Genomic DNA, 18,727 nt, shown 5'->3' with positions numbered 1-18,727 from the left:
GACATCGTGTTTGGTAAAGTGGAGGGGGTGCATAAAAGAGGAGGCCCTCGACTAGATGGATTGACACGGTGGCTGCATCAATGGGCTCAGACATAGGAACAATGTGAGGGTGGTGCAAGACTGTGCAGTGTTTCATTCTGTTGTGCTTTAGGTTGCTATGGGTTGGAGCTGACTCGATAGCACCTAAAACAACAACATCCTCCATTTTGACAAAATACACTCTTACCAACTACCTTTCAAGGAGAAGGGTGTGGGGGATGGGATCGGTCACAGACTGCACTTTTCTTACCTGAAATTCAGTAGTTTTCCATTAATAAATACTTCTCAATATGATGTTGATTTTCCAGCTGTCATTTTCCAACACTAGGAAGTAGAAAATCTATGTGAATATACAGTGTATGAAATCAGAATAGCTCTGAAGAATTAGCATGTGCTTCTAAACAAATTAACTCTGTGTTGTATAATTCACTTTTCCAAGTCTACTGATAACACTTACCTTTTTATTTCTGATGTTGGTGTGTGGGGGTGGGTGGACCAGCACTTTTCCTTGCTGTCAGTGGAGTGTTTATAACAGCCTATTTGAGGACTACATTGGCAATATTTATTACAGTTAAAATACAGAAATGTCCTTTGGTATATTTCTATGTATTTAAGGGAAATATTCTTACAGTAACTGCTAGAGTTAGGAACACCCAAGCACCAATATATTTACTGGATTACTGTAGAGAATTGATTATACATATGATTAGCTATATGATAATAAATGCATGTGTTATTATTATTATTATTTTTTGCTTTCTTTAGAACAAAATTTTTTTCTGCTTTTCAGAAAAAACCAGAAAAGAAATGACCGCTAAAGGTTCTACAGGAATGGAAGTTCTCTTAGCAACATTAGAGGTAAATCATAAACTGGCTTTAATTGTGTAACTAGTAATACTAGGTGAGACTAAAGAACTAAGCAATTATTTAGAATGGTTGTATGAATATTATAATATGTAGTAAATATACATATTATACATGTATCCATGTATCCATATTTCTTTGTGATTATAGTAGTAAGTATAAATTTTAGTCTTAACATGCTCTTCTAATTGTCACTAGAATATAAAGCTCTAGGAAGTCAATTTTTACTTTAAAACAAATGATTGAATTGAAAGTAATCATTTCTTATGTTCTCTTAACTGATAAGCATTTGTGATTGCCCACATATATTGGTTGAATCACTATATTATGTTACGATAATTTATTTTCTGTGTCAAGATATAAGTGTTGGATGGACTAGCAGGATACACTGAGAATCGTGATTATGGATTTATTCACTGCAATGTTAGGGATAGGGAATGTGGAGTTTATGTTATTCAGTAGGAATATAGCCACCGTTTCTCCCAAAATTATTCTATCACTTTAAAGCAATCTCAATACAAATATTGTTTTTAATTGCTTTGTTTTGCTTTTGAAGTCCAAGTAGAGGGTGGGGAAAGCAAAAATAAGAGGAAAATGTATAAGAAGTAAGAGTTTTATAAAAGGCCAGCCCTACAAATATCAAACCATATTATAAAGCTTCAGGAGGTAAAATAGTTTAAGACTGTGCAAAAGTAAGTAGACATCAGTTTAACAGAAGAGAGATCCCAACATGAAATTAAAATACTCAATGGGATTTTGGTTGTATTTAATGAAGGCAACAGCCATTCAGATCAAAAGGGCAGTGTTTATCTAAGGACAGAGTTCAGAGAGGATAGGAGGAGGATTGGAAACAGGAGACAGGGAGGAGTTGGTGATACATTGTTGGGATTGGAATAGATGAGATGTGAAATAAAATTGTTATGAATGTTTGAATGTAAGACTGACGTCTGTGTGTAAACTTTCACATAATTCATAATAAGGAGTTTAAACAAAAAAATCAGGTTTGTGCATGTGCCCTTCTTTGTCCGTGATTGAACTGATCTTAACTGGTTCAAAGCCCTAGGCTTTTCTTTTCTTTTTTAAGGCTTTTCTATATATGAACACACACACACACACACACACACACGGTGGTATGATAGAAAAGATTGATAAATGTAATTAGAGTAGTGTATTAGTCTGGGTACTTTGGAGAAACAAATCCACAGCAACTCATGTATAAGAGAGAGTTTTATGTAAAGAAAAGGTGCATCGCGAAAACATCCCAACCCAATGCTGCCCAAGCCCACAAGTCCAACATTAACCCATACCCAACACCAGTCCACAAAGTCCTTCACCTCACAAAACAGAGGCAATGATGCCGACTGCAGGAGGAAAGCTGAGTCCGTGAACGTGTAAGCATCTCAGCACTGGCAAGGGTCTCCACACGGCTGCTCCAGCACCCAGGGCTGCATCGGGATAGATCCATGCGGCTTCTCCTTGGGGATGTCTTGTAGGAAGTCAGTCTTGCAAGCTGAAGCAGAGAACTGCTAATGCAGCTGCACCCGATACAACCATCACAAAACAAGAGACCCGAGAACTAGAACGGCGAGTCTTCACCACCCATTTATCCCTCCGCCTTTCAACCAGCACCACATGTGATTATCGGCCAGGCTGGCACAATTAACTAACTCAAGTAGCAAAAACAAATGAATTAAAAATATAATTTGGAAAACTAAGGAAAGATATTTTGAATTACTATAGTATCTTTATGAATATATGAATAATTTCTATAAATCAGTAAAAAATCAAATAGAAAAATGTATAAAGGTTATAAACAAACACTTCCCAGAAGCAGTATGCATAGACATCATATGAATAATAGACATATAAACCAAATTGTAGCTTTTAAATATTCCCAATTAGATTGGATTTCAGACTTTAGGAAATATGTGCTCTTGTACATTGCTGGTGGGTGTATACACATTTCATTTTGGAGAGCCATTTGATAAAATGTCCAAAGAAATACTCATATTCTTTGATAAAGAAGTTTGGAAATTTATCCCTTATGTAGATATATTTGATTACAAGTAATTATATGCATTTAATTATTTTTATAATGTTATTAATAGGAAAAGATTTTAAAACAACCAGAAAAATCCATTAATAGGTTACTTAGCTGCATAAATAATAAAATAGCCTTAGACTGAAGCATGTTCTGTATCCCATGACTACTTTCTGAGGGGGGAGCTGGGTGACTGATCAGATGGCCACTATCTATTTTGCAATGACTTTTACGTTTTGATTCATTTTCTTGTATGAGATATTTGATAAAAAGATGATGAATTCAAGTGAGAAATTTATTCTTATAATAACGTTGGCACTAAGAAAATGATAGCTCGAACGATCTGTAAAGCAATTTAAGGACAACAAGAAGTGACCAGAGTGATACAGGAGAATAATGAAAACCTGAATGAATACATTTGGTTTTTGAGAAGTTGAAAAGGCCACCTGTAAAATACAGGTAGATCCTACCAGGTAGAAGTTTGAGAATAAAAAAAATTGACAATGTTTTAATAAGCCGATTAAAATATTTATTTCAGAACACAAAAGATCTTCAAACTACCCTGAATATCTTAAACATTCTTGTTGAGCTGGTGTCAGCTGGTAAGTTTTGTTTGTTCGGTCTAACTTCTGTCTGTATCCAGTCGTCAAAGGTCAGCCTATGCATGTTGCCATTTTCTGATCCTCATGTAGAAGCCATTATGGAGTTGGACTTTGAAATTCCTTCAGAGTCACTGTGTTTGTGTTATCTTTCAATATCCCTCTAACTCTCTGGGAGCCCATGTAATTTAGAGCCTTGAACTTAAGAGTTTAAGCATCGCATGTGCTCGCTCTGTGCCATTTTGTAGCAAAAGGAAATGAGATAAAAATAATTTTGGTGGTTTGACTTTAGTACTCATCACTTCAAAGATTACGGTATTTAATATATTATGGCCAGATTTGTTGCTGTTTTTAAAAATTGTTTTTAAATTTCTAGGTGGAGGTCGTAGAGCTAGTTTTTTAGTCGCCAAAGGTGGTTCACAAATATTGTTACAGTTACTGATGAATACCAGCAAAGAATCTCCCCCAAATGAAGAGTTAATGGTACAGATTCATTCTATTCTTTCCAAGATTGGGCCCAAAGGTAAGGGCTTTACGTGTGTCATTGTTGACTCTGAAACCCTCTTTTAACACTGATTTTTATCTGCCATGAAACTACTAAGTGTTTGAATCTTCAGGTGTGTCACTTGTTCTCGATCTTAGAAATGAATGCTTTTTACAAGCAACCTGCAAGAATTGGAGATCCAAAATAAATAAATTTGCATAGGGTAGAAAAAGGAGGCAGTCTGTAGAAACTAGAGTATGCTGGTGGATGTTTGCATTTGATTGTACATATAAATGCTTGTCTGGATATTGGTGTCCCTAGAAGGAGGGAGAATGGGCAGGAATGATTTGAGCAACATGATGTAAAATGTGCCAGTGCTTTTCATTAATAGTAATTTCTTGCATGCTTGTTTCTCACTGTTGAAATTTACAGGCCAATTAAGGACAGATTTAACATGAAAAATGATAAATTTTATAATTTAATTATTATAGTTACATGCAAAGTATTAACACATGAAAAATTACAAACATAGAAATAGAGCACAGGAGGAAGCTGATGTTTGTTAGGTTAGTGCAGAAACGTGTCCCCTGTGTAGAACTTGAGTTGTTTACTTTAACAAAGGATTAAAATGATCTCCCAAACCAGGCTTCTCAACTGTCCTAATGCTGTGACCCTTTAATACAGTTCCTCATGTTGTGGTGAACACCCCCCCGCCCCCAACCATAAAATTATTTTCGTTGCTACTTCATAGCTGTAATTTTGCAACTGTTATGAATTGGGTGACCACTGTGAAAGGGTCATTCGACCCCAAAGGGGTCGCAACCCACAGGTTGAGAAGCGCTGTCCTAAACTCTTAGTATAGTAATTTTAAAGCAGTTATGCCATTTCCTTGTTACTTGCATTTGGTTTTTAGTTTTTAAAGTTTGGTTAAACTGTTTATTGTAAACACTAAGGATATATCTCTACATAGTATATATATATATCTCCAATAAAAACCAAAATCACTACCATTGAGTTGATTCTGACTCATAGCAACCCTGTTCTAGAACAGGGTAGAACTGCTTCTGTGCGTTTCCATTGAGACTAGAACTATTTACGGGAGTAGAAAGCCCCGTCTTTCTCCTGAGGAGTGGCTGGTGGTTTGGAACTACCGACTTTGCAGTAAGCCATCCAACAAACCATCAGTGCTCTTTGTATGCCTAAGGGGGCTTCAAAAAGTTTTGGATGGAATTAAAAGATAATGGAATTTTCCCATCAATATTTTGAAGCCCCCTGTATTTCATGCATATCTCTTATATATCTTATAAATATTTAACTTGCACTTTTAGTTGTGATGTTTTATAGAAACCAACCCTGAGATGGTGTTAATTTTCTAGATAGCCTTGGGACCTTATAATCTAAACATACTCAGTTTACTAAGGGAATATGTGAGCTTTTATCTTTCCTTAATTCTTGTATTTGAGATCTGAATCCCTTCTTCAATTTTTACTGAAAAGGGATTTTCCTTCCAGATTTAAAATAAGAGAATTTGACTCCTTGATAAGTTTTATTCTCTCGGTTCTTGTCGTCATCTTAAGGACAAGTTATCTTTTTCTGTTTTCCACGAAATAAAGTAAGCTGTTGATGCATTTAGTTTGCATTGTGTATTTCAATATCTGCTTTGAGTTGTAGTTCATCATTTATTTCATGCTATGTATTCTTTTAAATGTATGCTATTTCTTTCAATGTTCTCCCTAGTTCTTAATAGAGTACTTTAAAAATCATACTACAGAAGGACAATTTTGTTTCAGGACTCTATATGATGATGTGAGTTCAAAATAAATTTAAGATACAATTGCTTCATGATAGCATCTCATTAAAAAATTTCATGAGTTAATTGTTTTTCATTTTTCTTTTAAATAGACAAAAAATTTGGAGTGAAAGCTAGAATTAATGGGGCTCTGAATATAACTCTGAATTTGGTCAAGCAGAATCTGCAGAATCATCGCTTGGTTCTACCTTGTCTGCAGCTTTTGCGAGTATATTCTGCTAACTGTGAGTATGCCAGAGCATCTTTTGATGAACTCAAGGTTGTGAAATGATACAAAACGAAAAGTTTAAAGTATCATTATTCTGTGAACATTTGTGAACAAGGAAAGCAAAGATTTAATATTGCTGCTTTTGGTTCCTACACCACAAAAGGGAGATATGGGTTAAAAAGGTGATTTGAGATAATCTGGAGTACTCTCCTTAAGTACTAGAGTACAGGGGATGAGTGGAGTTCCTGTGGAAAAAATGTGGGAGAAGATGAGGGTATTGGCAGTTGGTAAAACTGCAAGGAAAGTGTCAGTGAGATTTTGTTTCCCCAATGTGACGGTATACCTGATTACTCTTTGAGGGTAACAGGACTGTCCTATGAAAATTTAATTGGGAGACCTCTACCCTGTACCTCTGATCTCGCTCTTTCAGACTTCTTGTTCTCCAAAATCAAAGAACATCTCAAAGGAACACAATTTGGATCTATCAAGGATGCCAAACTATTGTTTTGATGTGATGTAAATCAAAGAACACAAAATTCTTTAGAGAAGCCCTAGCGATGGAGGAAGGGAGGGAGAGAGAGAGAGGAAGGGAGAGAGAAAGATAAGAGAGGTGGCCTCCCAAAAGTTGGAGGACATGTGCAGAAACAATAGCTTCACATTTTGATTTTTTTTGTTGTTTCGTAAAGGTTTTGATGATTTTATAGAAATACTTTTCGATTTACCTTTGTACAGCTCTATGTTATTGCAGAATATCATTACAAAATAGTTATAATGAACTTGCTTAGATATATGTGTATGTTATGTATATAAATTTGTACAAAGGGTTACCCCGCAAATAGTGGATAAAAGCTCCACTGGGCGGAACTTTTGTAGTATGTGTTTTCCCTGCTATGCAATCATTGAGCAATTCTAAGTTAGTGAACCCAGTGGTGACACCTCTGAAGATTCTCTTTGGCCACTGTGAATTTTTTTGTAAAAGTAGTTTTGCGCGCATCTCGTTTTTTTTGTGATGGCCGATTTAGGAGAACAGCATGTGGCTGTGAAATTTTATTTCCTGCTTGGGAAAAATGCCACAGAAACTGTTGTGATATTGAACACAGCTTACAAGGACAGTGTCATGGGAAAAACTGAAGTGTACGAGTGGTTTTCTCGTGTCAAAAAAGGTGAAATGTCGATTGAGGATGTCTGTCAACTTCCCGAACGGACCAAAATGTTGACAAAGTTTGTGCACTGGTTCTCAAAGACCCACAATGGACCTTAAAAGAGTTGGGGGAGTTATCTGGACTATCTTGGAGCTTGGATCAGCGAATTTTAATGGAAGATTTAGGAATGCGAAGTGTCTCTGCGAAATTTGTGCCTCAGGTTCTGACTGACCAGGAAAAAGAGTAGAAACATGCTGTGGTTTGAAAGAACTGAAGCAATCCAGACTTTTCCCCCCAAGGTCATTGCTGGTGAAGAGACCTGGTGTTATTTTTATGACTCTGAAGATAAACATCAATCAAATCATTGTCACCTCACCCCAAAACTTGTCAAGTGTAATAAAAAAAATCAAGACGACATTAATTTGATCTTTTGATGTGAGGGGGGGATAGTGCATTTGGAGTTGGTTTCACCAGGTCAGACTGTTAATCAAGCTTTCTACTTAGAGATTCTGAAAAGATTGCATAATAGTGTGAACAAAAGGCCTGATTTGTGGCAGACCGGGAGTGGTACTGCCACCACGACAATGCCACCTGCTCACACAGTTATCTCATTGCACCAGTTTTTGGCCTCTCTTGCCCCATGTACCTTACTCACTTGACATGCGACTTCTTTCTGTTTCTGCGAATCCAGAGGGACATGAAAGGACAGCGGTTTGATGATTTAGAAGAGGTGAAGAAAAAAATTGAGGGAGGTGCTGTCAGCCATTCAAACAGATGAGTTTGAAAAATGTTTCCAAGAATGGAATCACAAATTTGACAAAATATTAAGTGTAATGGAGAATACTTTGAAGGTGGTAGGTTGTTTTGTAAAAAAAAAAAAGGAAATGTTTTTGAAAATGGTGATCGCAACATATATACAAATTTGCTTGATATAATTGATTTATGGATTGTTATAATAGCTGTTAGAGCCCAACATAAAATTATTTAAATTAAAAAAATTTAGAAACATAATTTTGAAAAAGAAAATTCCATTTTTTGGGGTACCCACTCGTATGTATGTGTTTATATACATGTATACATCATCATGTGTATGTTTCGTGTTTCTATATATATACATAGACCCACACTTTGATAATATGGGTAGTACAAACGATTAAGTGCTTAAGGTCTAATGAAGTGAGTAATGTTTTGAATGTATATTGAGGCTGTCTGTAATTCTGGGCCTCTTTATTCCCTGGTCTGTACAAGGTTCAAAGCTACCCATAAGCGCCTTGAAAGATGCATTTAACAATTTGTATCCAAAAGATTACAATCTTAAAAAACCAACCCTGTTCTGTTCTGTTCTGCGAATATGTGGTCACCATGAGTTGGAATAGACTTGGTAGCAACTAACAGCATACTCAGAGGAAAATAACATTAACACTTAGAAAACACTTATATCATTAAAAAGAACATCAGAAAATTAGTAAGATGTCTAGCTAAAGATGTTAAGAACAGAGCAACAAACACAGGAAAGCAGAAAAATAAAATAGTAAAGAGGGAAGCAGTTTATTAAAAAACAAAACAAAACTGAATTGGGTTTAAAAAAAATAGATAGCACCAGGGATACAATTAGAAGAAGTAGAGTAGTAAAAAGCCCAAATATACAAGTTATAAAAATCATCATTTAAAACATTAGGAGTTACGTTTTAAAAGACATTTTAGTGAATGAACCAGGAAAAGGCTAGAAATTGACTCATCTGTAATTTTGTTAACCATATTTGTTCAGAGTTGAATGTTCAGTAGAATTTTTTAGTTAGGTAATTGTTTGCATATTTCTTGTGAAACACTTTCTTTCATGCTACTTTGCTTTAGTTAAGATCCATTGTCTTTTACCTAGATAGCCTTCTAATTTTCTTTTGTAAATCTGTCTTCTCCAGACTCTGCTGGTTCTGACCTGTTTTACTTGAAACCTGGTTTTCTATTCTTTTTGTTAATTCTTGTAGCTGAAAAGACTGAACTATAGAGCCCTTCATAATTTCTTTCTTTTTCCCCCCATAATTTATTTCTTAGCTGCTTTCTCCATCTCATTGTTCCGTTTGTATGGGTTTGTCTGATACAATGTGCTTTCACAATATGTAACTGTTTGTACTTGTGGCAGTCATCTTCTGTGTACTGTCTCTGTTAACCGTCTTCAGAGATATCCCAGATCTATAGCTATACCTTTTTTTTAATCTTGGAAATTGAGCCCAAACTTTATTTTCTCCAGACAGACATTCTCTTCTACTTTGGATGATGGGTGCAGCTTGTGTACCCTCCAATGATTAATCTACTTAGAAAATAATTAGCAATTGCATATATATTTTTTACTATTGTTCTCTTTACTTGTTCATTGAATTCGGAGATTATTTTTGTTTCTAAATCATCCCCTGGTATTTACTGAAGCTCATTAAATTTATTGAATAAATAAATAGAGCTTTTAAAATTTATTTTTAACAGCCTTTTTTCCCTTATTCATATTACTGGTTTCAGAATTTCTTTGCAACTCTCTATTTAAAAAAAGTACATCTCTTCAATGATTGACTAACGTGGTTCTTGAGTGACTTGGCAAAAAAACCAAACTCAATGCCACTGAGTCAATCCTGACTTATGTTGACTTACCGTCTTGCAATTTAATTTCACATGTATTAAATAATTTGTATATGTTTTATTTAGGCTGATGTATCTCATGAAGAGTATACTTTTTAGCTGTGTTTTAAAAAATAATTTATATTTTTTTCCTTCACAGCTGTGAATTCAGTATCCTTAGGGAAAAATGGAGTTGTGGAACTGATGTTTAAAATTATTGGACCATTTAGTAAGAAGAATTCAGGTCTAATGAAGTGAGTAATGTTTTGAGTGTACATTGAGGCTGTCTCTATAATTCTGGGCCTCTTTATTCTTGGTCTGTGCAATGAGCAGGTTGGATTAGGTTGTATCCAGGGTCCTTTCTTAATTCTTAAATAGTAATTCTATTGTAATTTTTATGTTTTTGGTAGAAAGTATAACCTTAAAATATTTATCAAAATTTGAATATATTAAATTTATTTTATGCAATATTTATTTAAATTTAGACTTTGCATTAACTGTATAGTTATATAAAACTTTATATTTGCTATACTAAATTATCACATTTACTATATGTTGTTCATTTATATATGTAAATATAATATTTTATATGAGCAGTCCTAAATACAGTGACTAAGACGATTAAGGTCATTTATAGAGTGTTATTATTCACAAACATCTATTGAGTGCCTACTGTTGCTCACCCAGCTTTGCAGTTGTTTTAGTAGCTTCTTCCTTTAGTTTCACGCTTACTTGACTGTATCTTAAATTTTTATATTTCTGTTTGCCAAAATGATATAATTCTATTTTTTCCCCTCCCAATTTTGAGGTATATATGTATATAATAGTGGATTTTCAGCCTTGAAAATGGAAGCAGATTCTAATTACTTAGTTATGTTGATGCTCAGTCATATCAGGGGTTATTTTTTTCCCCAAGAACCTTTTATCACAGATTTTTTCAAATATGCATATAAAGTGGAATGTGATATACCATTAAGCATATTGAATTGATTATATTATTATAATAAAACCTTGATAATATATAATTTATAACAAATTTATTTTTACATAACACTATTTTATAACATTAATACCAACATATTATAATATAATGTATAGTATAATATATAATGCTTATATTGTTACATTATTGATATTTTATTTATTATAGTATATGCAACAATTATTAGTATTCTACTTTTGTTTAATTTACTCCCCCTCTATATTTCTGTTTGTTTTTTATTTGGGACATTTTAAACCAAATTTCTAGATACCACATATATGAAGAGTACATATTTATATCAATGTTTTTTTCTTTGTAAACTAATCCTAGATATTTTTTTAATTGTCTCTAAATATGTGGAATTTAAAAAATAACACATTTTAATAAATCATAACAAAATTATTAACTACTTAATAAACTCTAAAATCCGTTCTATATATAATTTTCTCTCAAACTAAAAACCAAACCAACTGTCATTGAGTTGATGCAGATTCATAACAACCTTATAGGAACAGGGTAAAACGGCCTCTGTGAGTTTCTGAGACTAAGTCTTCAGGGCAGTAGAAAGCCTTGTCTTTGTCCCACACAGCTGGCTGATGGTGTTGAACTGCTGACTTTGTGGTTAGCAGCCCTACAAGTAGTCACTACGCCACCTCACAATTGCCCTTTCACAGTTGGTTTGTTTGAATCAGAATCCATACTTTATTCTTCCTATTTAGGAAATTTCTGAATACATATAAAAGTAGAGACACTATTGAAAATCAACCCTGATATATGAAAGGGGGACTTTAACAAGTTTGTGGAAAAATTTGATTACATTTTAATTCTATTTTTCCATGAACTTTTGAAGTCCTCTTGTATGCTTATATCAAATATAGACCTTTTGCTTTTAGAACTTCTACATTATGATTTCTTTATAATTACTCCTAATTATCTGCTAATATTTCCCAGTTAGCTTAGAAAAATTATTTTACAGTTGGAGGCTTTCTACTCCTTTAGAGAGTTATAGCCCCAGAAATCCACAGGGACAGTTCTCCCTATGAATCAATCGATTTGACGGCAGTAAGCTTTAAAAAATTTACTTTAAAATTTTTTATGAGATTCCTAGTAATATCTCTACATTATATGTAATTGATATGTCTCATATTCTTTGTAATTCTCTGTGAACCCCCCCCCCCGTTATTTTATTTTATTTGTTGAAGGATCTTGGAGATGATAATGTCTTGTAGGAGGCACCATATTCTGGATTTGGATGGCTATACCTTTGGTTTACTTAACATGTAGTTATATTCTTCATATTTTCTGTAGACAGAGCTGAAGCCTCACTTGTAGAAGTCTCACTTGTAGATGGGCTCCTGTGTTGTTGCTGTTGCTTTTAAACTTTCAACAGCTTTATTTACTTATAATTAACATGGTGTATAATTCAAAGGCATAAACATATTAATAAGTGTTTTTTTTTTTCCAAAATTATTTCATTAGTGCTGGATACCTTGGTTTGCTTCACTTAAAATCATTTGGTTAGATGTTCTAGCAATCATAAGTATTTGCATCAATTTTTTGCTTAATGATTTAGCCATCTTTCAGGACATTGCCTAGATCCATTATTTCATTGGATATTGCAAATAAACTAATTTTGTCATTCTTTATGTAGGTAAGCATAGTAAGCTGGTGCAATTAAGGCTCACTTCTTTTGTTTCCTCTGTTATGAATTTCTATCTTCTTTGCTTGATCTTAAACTGTTCTTGTATATCAGGGGTCCTCAAACTTTTTAAAAAGGGCGCCAGTTCACTGTCCCTCAGACCTGTTGGAAGGCAGGACTATAGTTTTAAAAAAAACTATGAACAAATTCCTATGCACACTGCACATACCTTATTTTGAGTTAAAAAAACAAACGGGGCAAAAACACCCAGTGGGCCGGATAAATGTCCTCAGCGGGCTGCATGTGGTCCGCGGGTCAGTTTGAGGACGCCTGTTCTGTGTAGTTTTTTTTTCTTAAGTTGTATTAGGTAGAAGGGTAGATCTGGGGTCCTGCTACTTTATCTTGTTTGTGAGTAGAAGTCCATACTCCCTTCTTAAAAGACCGATATTTCTGACTTCACAATTTCATTTCTCAAAAGAATGCATTTCATTTTTATGTGATCCTAGGCAAATTATATAACTCTTGAAATCTTTAGTTTCCGTGTTCAGGTAATGTGCCAATTTTGTGGATCAGAATTGCTCTAGAAATTAAACTAGAACACAGTTATATGAAGCATGTATTATCTCTAGCATTTATGCATTTATAAATTCTTACAGTGTTCCTTTTTTTTTTCATATTGTACTTGATTCAAAAGATCTGTTTAGTTCTATGTACCCATAGAGCCAAATGTAAAGCCATCCTTATTCTGATAGCTTTATAATTTCATGTATATTTTATTATATAACTATAAAGTATAGAAAGTTTCATATTGATAGTACTTCATAATGCTTATTTCCTTTTTAAAAATTAAATAAGTACAAGGGGACATTAAAATGTTCATGGAAAAAATCCATTGTCTTTTGATTTTATTTTCTGTGAACTTTTTGAAGCCCCATTGTGTATGTATAAGGAGTCCTGGCAACATAGTGGTTATACATTGTGCTGTGAACTGTAAGGTCAGCACTTTGAAACTACCAGTGGTTTCTTGGGAGAAAGACAGGGTTTCTGCCCCTGTAAAAAGTTACCGTATTGGAAACTCACAGGGGCAGGTCTACACTGTCCTGTGGGGTCAATATGAGTCAGCATTGACTCAATGTCAGTGGCTTTTATTTGTTTGATTTTTTTGGTTTGGTGGCACAATTGTAGTGATTAAATGTTCCGCTGCTAACCAAAAGGTCAGTAGTTTGAACCCACCAGCTGTACCATAGGGGAAGGATGTGGCAGTCTGCTTCCACAAACATTTACAGCCTTAGAAACAGTATGGGGCAGTTCTGCTCTGTTCTGGAGGGTCACCATGAGTTGAGATTGACTTGAAGGCAGTGGGAAATACATAAGGGGACTGCAAAAAATTTGTGGAAAATGAAAATATTTTGTCATGCCATTTTTTTCAGGAATTTTTTGAAGCTCCCTCATACAGTCCCCTTCATGATATAGCATTAAGCATTTGTTACTTCAGCATGTCTGCAATGTACAGTTTAGTGACATTCATTGCATTCATCATGCTGTGTAAACATCACCACTCTCAGTTTCCAGATTTTTCTATTACCCTTAACAGTTTTGCTGTTATTTTACAGATATTACCCTGAATAGGAGGTGAGTAGTGGTGGGTGGTTGGCGGCAAACTGAAAGGTGGGTGGTTTAAACCCTCCAGCAACTCTGTAGGAGAAAGATGTGACCGTCTTCTTTCCATAAAGATGGGCAGCTGCGGAAGTCCTAGGGGATCAGTTTTAGTCAGTATTGTAGGGTCGCTGTGAGTTAGGATCAACTCCATGCAACAAGTTCATTAGTTAGTTTTTTGTTTTGTCATAAATAAAGGTTTATATGATTGTTTTATATTTGTCACTAAACTGATGTGTACTTATTAACAAGTTGTTCTAAAGACTGAAGGAATCAACAATGTCGATCACTTGCTCAATATTGAGCCCTGAATTATTTTCTCAGGTTTTTCTGACTCAATATCCATCTTAAACTTACTGCCTTTCTCCTTGTCTTGATCTGCTACCTCTCCTTTACCCTTCATGTATGCATAGTCTTCTCTATTGCTTCATTTTAATTTTTTCTGTTCTATGTATGCATTTCCCTACCTTATTTAGACTGTAAAGCTGTTTGTGGAAGAGATGTTTGTCTTCTAATTTTTTACCCATGAAGAACTTGCTGTTGTGGGTGTCTAGTAGGCATTCAATAAATGCTTAGTGATGAATGAAATGCTTAAACAAATACTTTTTAATGTAAATTAATTCTACCATTTAAATTGTTAGAGGCACTCTAGTTTATAGGTGTATAGTTTTAAAGTTAGTGAAATTCAGTGCCATTTCTTTAGCAACTCATTTTAAAAAACGTATTTAAATACAAGTTTTTCATGGTGGTGCTGCTTGTAATTTTAAGTTTAATGCTAGTTGATCTCATTATTTTTCATCATTTATTTTTAAAGAAAATATAATTGTCTTCAATATATAGAGCCATTTCTTTGTCTTCTAAAGGGAGTAATAATTCTTGAGACATTAGTTAGAGCCCTTATTTTTTGGGGTGCATTGTGGCTAAAAATGTTAATGTTTTCTTCTCCCTAAACCTCCAACTTCTATAATATTTTATATTTGTTTTAACCTTATGTGTGAAGATTATTACCTTCTAAAGCTAAGATACTTTCAAATTAGACAGCTACGGTAATATATGGAAATTTGGAATTATAAACGGACTTTGTGTTAAAGCTTGCCTTTAAAAAAACTTTCTTGTGGGTCAGAACCTAGAGATTCTTAAAATAGTGTCATTTATTTGTGAATTTTATAAAAATCAAATGCAGGCACAGTAGTTGTTTCCATTTATCTAACCTCTGGTAAAGACTTAGGTATTGTATTGCTTTTCAGTCTCCTCATCTCAGATTTTAAACTGAAGGGAAAGATGTGTACTGAGAAACACTACATGTAATTAATTGTGTTATAGCAATGATAAAATTTATAATAGAATAATTACTTATGTGTGGATCACTGTCGTAGATTAATCTTACTAGTTTTGTTGTTGTTTGTATTTTCTCATGTTGACAGGGTTGCTTTAGACACTCTTGCTGCATTGCTAAAATCAAGTAAGTTTTTAAAACTAGAAATACTAGACTTTATTTCTCTGAGTATTTTATCTACCATTTTAAAGGAACTGGAGATGTAGGTTTAACCTGTCTCCCAAACCTTTTAATTATAAAGCTGATTTATGATATTTTAGTGTAAAGATAAGTTGATCATCTAGTGGAATTGGTATATATCATAATATCATTATATTGATTGACCTTTGCTTTATTTAGTAAATTAACATAATTCAAGTACATTGACTTCTTATTTTAAGCTTCTTATATAAACATAAGGCCTTGTTAGTCAAGTAAAATAATAATGTATTATATAGGAATCTTCTTGACATTTAGCTAAAGTAGTATTGAGAAATTTTACTCTGAGAAATATCTTGAACAAGCATGTGTCTCTCTGTAATACAATTTTCACTTAGAAATCTTATTAGAAGTGGATTTCTATCATAAATTTAAATTATAACATAAAAAGTATGGTTATTAATGTAAAATTTCAGATTTCATTTAGAAATAAAATATTGTTTTTTATAAAAATTGAATTATTGGAGTAAATAGATATTACCATGATATGATATCTTTCATTAGAGAGTAATCATCTAAATTTTTAAAATCTCTGAGGTACTTGGTATCTCTTTTAAATAATAATTTTCCTTAGCAGAACTAGTAGTTGCTGTTAAGTAAAAAGCACTCCCATGGAAGACTGGTTTATCACAATTAATATTTTATTAGACCACAGCAACATTTAACCTTAAAACTCTGTGTTGATGACTTCAATGTTTTCCTCTCTCCCCGGGGGAGAATAATGACAGGCAGTTCATAAAAGAAACTGTATATTCAGGGTGAGACCAACATTCCCTTAAGTTTGAATTAAGTAAAGAATTAAGTTTAATGGATGTTTGGATTGTTATAATATATGTAAGAGCCCCCCTCCCAAATGACTTATTAATTAAAAAATAGAATTAAGGTTAATTTTTAAATAAATAGAAGCATAGTATATTTTATTGGGAGTGGAATAGAATAACTATTAAAACTAAACTATTACTAAATTGTAATTTATTAGAATCACTGATAAGTCATTAATTATAAATCAATGAGAAATATAATAAAACTCTTGTAAATTTTAAGTAGTTTATAGAAACCAGTTTACACCTAAAATGTGAGATCGTCATTTTTAATTAGTCTTCTGAGAGATTCTTAATTCTTCAAAGGAGAGTAGTAGGTAAACATGTTTACTCCATCCAGAAAAAAATTTAATTTACACTTAGTATATTTTCAACTGCTCCTTAGATGTGAGGATGGTGAGACTGTACATCATGTATCTTAGGCATGCTATCTTGAGAAGAATTTCATGTTTAGTAAAAGTAAAAAGAGGAAGACCCTCACCAAGATTGGTTGACACAGTGGCTGCAACAGTGGACTCAAGCATAACAACAGTTGTGAGACTCACACAGGATTGGGCAGTATTTAGTTTCATTGTATGTGGTGTTGGTATGAGATAGAGCTGATTTTATGGTCCCTAATAACAGCCACACCACATGTATTCAAATAGGAAGAAAATATAAAAACGCACAATCACGTTTAGTAGCCACTGCATATTTTTAAATTACGGTAGCATTATGGAATATTTTATTCATTAATTTTTTTAAAAGATTGCTATTTTTTCAGGGACTGAGCAACAGTAACTGAATTTAAATGTGTAAATTGCATTACTGTATTAGATGCAAGAATTAATGAGTATGTGTACACACAATCCAGAAAGACGGGCAGCTCATTTACTATTGCTTGAATCTGGACTAGAAGCTGTAGCCTAAAGGTGAACTTAAGTTGTCTTTTAATTAGAGAACAAGAAACAGCTTAAGTGGAAGTTCTGTGATTTGAATACAAATAAAAATCCCTTTACTAATGTGCCTTAGTAGTGCTTAGTTGCAGATTGCAGGTAGTTCTATTATCCTTCCTTAAAGGGTAAACTTTTATTTGAAATATGAAACAATTTCTTATTTGATCTTTCTCATAAATACCATTTTTGTTATTATAAATTCAGTAGAAACACACAGTCTGTGAAAGGAGTTACAGTGATCATTATGACTTTTAACAAAATCATTCATAGCTATTAAGCAAAAGGCTTATGTATTGCAGTTAATGTAAACAAAAAATTTATATATACTCAAAATACATGAAACTTATGTTGTACAGTCTTAGCACACCTGACTATTCTAGGCACATTAGGGGTTTTAAAGTTTTTCCCCATTGGCAGGTCTCTTTTGGCTCTAATGTCAGATCATAGTTTTTGAAAAGGAATTAATAAGTTTGATTATCTCAGTGTCTTTATATTTCAAGTATTAGCATATTTAGGAGACTTGGTGGCACAGCACTGAAATTGCTCAGTTGTTAACTGAAAACTAGGTGCTTTGAACCCACCAGTAGCTCCATGGGAGGAAGATGTAGCAATCTGTTTTCTTAAAATCCCCTGGGGCCAGTTCTATTCTTGTTTTCTAGGGCCATTATGAATCAGCATTGACTTGATGGCAGTGGGTCTTGTGTTCAGGTTATGAACTAGGGGGTCATTTTATGAGATTATGTAGAATTTTGTATTTCTTTGCAAGGAACAACCCAACAGTCTGACATTCCACATTTGTTACTTTGCATTTGTTATAATCGACCCAACCAATGTGATGTTGTTGGCTCATTATGCTAATATGATTTGATTCCCTTGTTGCCATCTTATCAAAATAAAACGTTTTGGCTAAAATTCTTAAATCTCAAGACTTTAAAAATAATAAAATCAGGTCACATTTGTAGGTGTATTTCTTCTATTTCTACTCCAATGAAGTTTGCCATTTATAAAAAAAACTATCATGCAGTTTTCATTACATTAAAATATTCATGTCTGGAAAGCACTCTTATTGTTATCTAATTCTTACATTTCATTGCTAAAAAGTTTTGAGTATTTTAAACTTAGTATTGTTTTGGTATGGCTATATATCTAGTTATGATATAATTAAAGCAATTATTTTTAGTGAAAACACATGCAGCTTTAACTAAGAGGGAAAAGTCAAAGGCGCTCCAATGAAACATACCATTTGTAATAGCAGTTATAATGAAAATAATGTCTTTAGACACAATACTATTCACAGCTAGTGAGTTAAAGGCTAGATATTCTATTTGGTATCACCGAAGTAGACATATTGATAGGTTTTAAAATC

General features: G+C 33.6%; 1 protein-coding gene across 4 annotated transcripts in view; it reads left to right on the top strand.

Annotated features, from left to right (window-relative positions):
• The window catches only part of AGTPBP1 (ATP/GTP binding carboxypeptidase 1), a 184,557-nt gene that overhangs the window by 22,843 nt on the left and 142,987 nt on the right, over window positions 1–18,727 (top strand). For all 4 annotated transcript variants that reach the window (XR_006680885.1, XM_045298624.1, XM_030887909.2 and 1 more), the window contains exons 3-8: window positions 830–897; window positions 3,483–3,546; window positions 3,920–4,066; window positions 5,930–6,061; window positions 9,955–10,048; window positions 15,496–15,533. Coding sequence is in view for 3 of the 4 variants with exons in the window: in XM_045298624.1 (XP_045154559.1) it covers window positions 830–897; window positions 3,483–3,546; window positions 3,920–4,066; window positions 5,930–6,061; window positions 9,955–10,048; window positions 15,496–15,533 (543 nt within the window). In the remaining variant the exon portion in view is untranslated. The remainder of the gene's footprint in view (window positions 1–829; window positions 898–3,482; window positions 3,547–3,919; window positions 4,067–5,929; window positions 6,062–9,954; window positions 10,049–15,495; window positions 15,534–18,727) is intronic.

This window comes from Echinops telfairi, unplaced genomic scaffold, assembly GCF_000313985.2.
Source record: "Echinops telfairi isolate 266 unplaced genomic scaffold, ASM31398v2 ScPeMD7_7429;HRSCAF=8467, whole genome shotgun sequence".
NCBI lineage: Eukaryota > Metazoa > Chordata > Mammalia > Afrosoricida > Tenrecidae > Echinops > Echinops telfairi.
The sequence above is the reverse complement of the archived record's forward strand: the minus strand, read 5'-3'. Positions and strand labels throughout refer to the sequence as shown.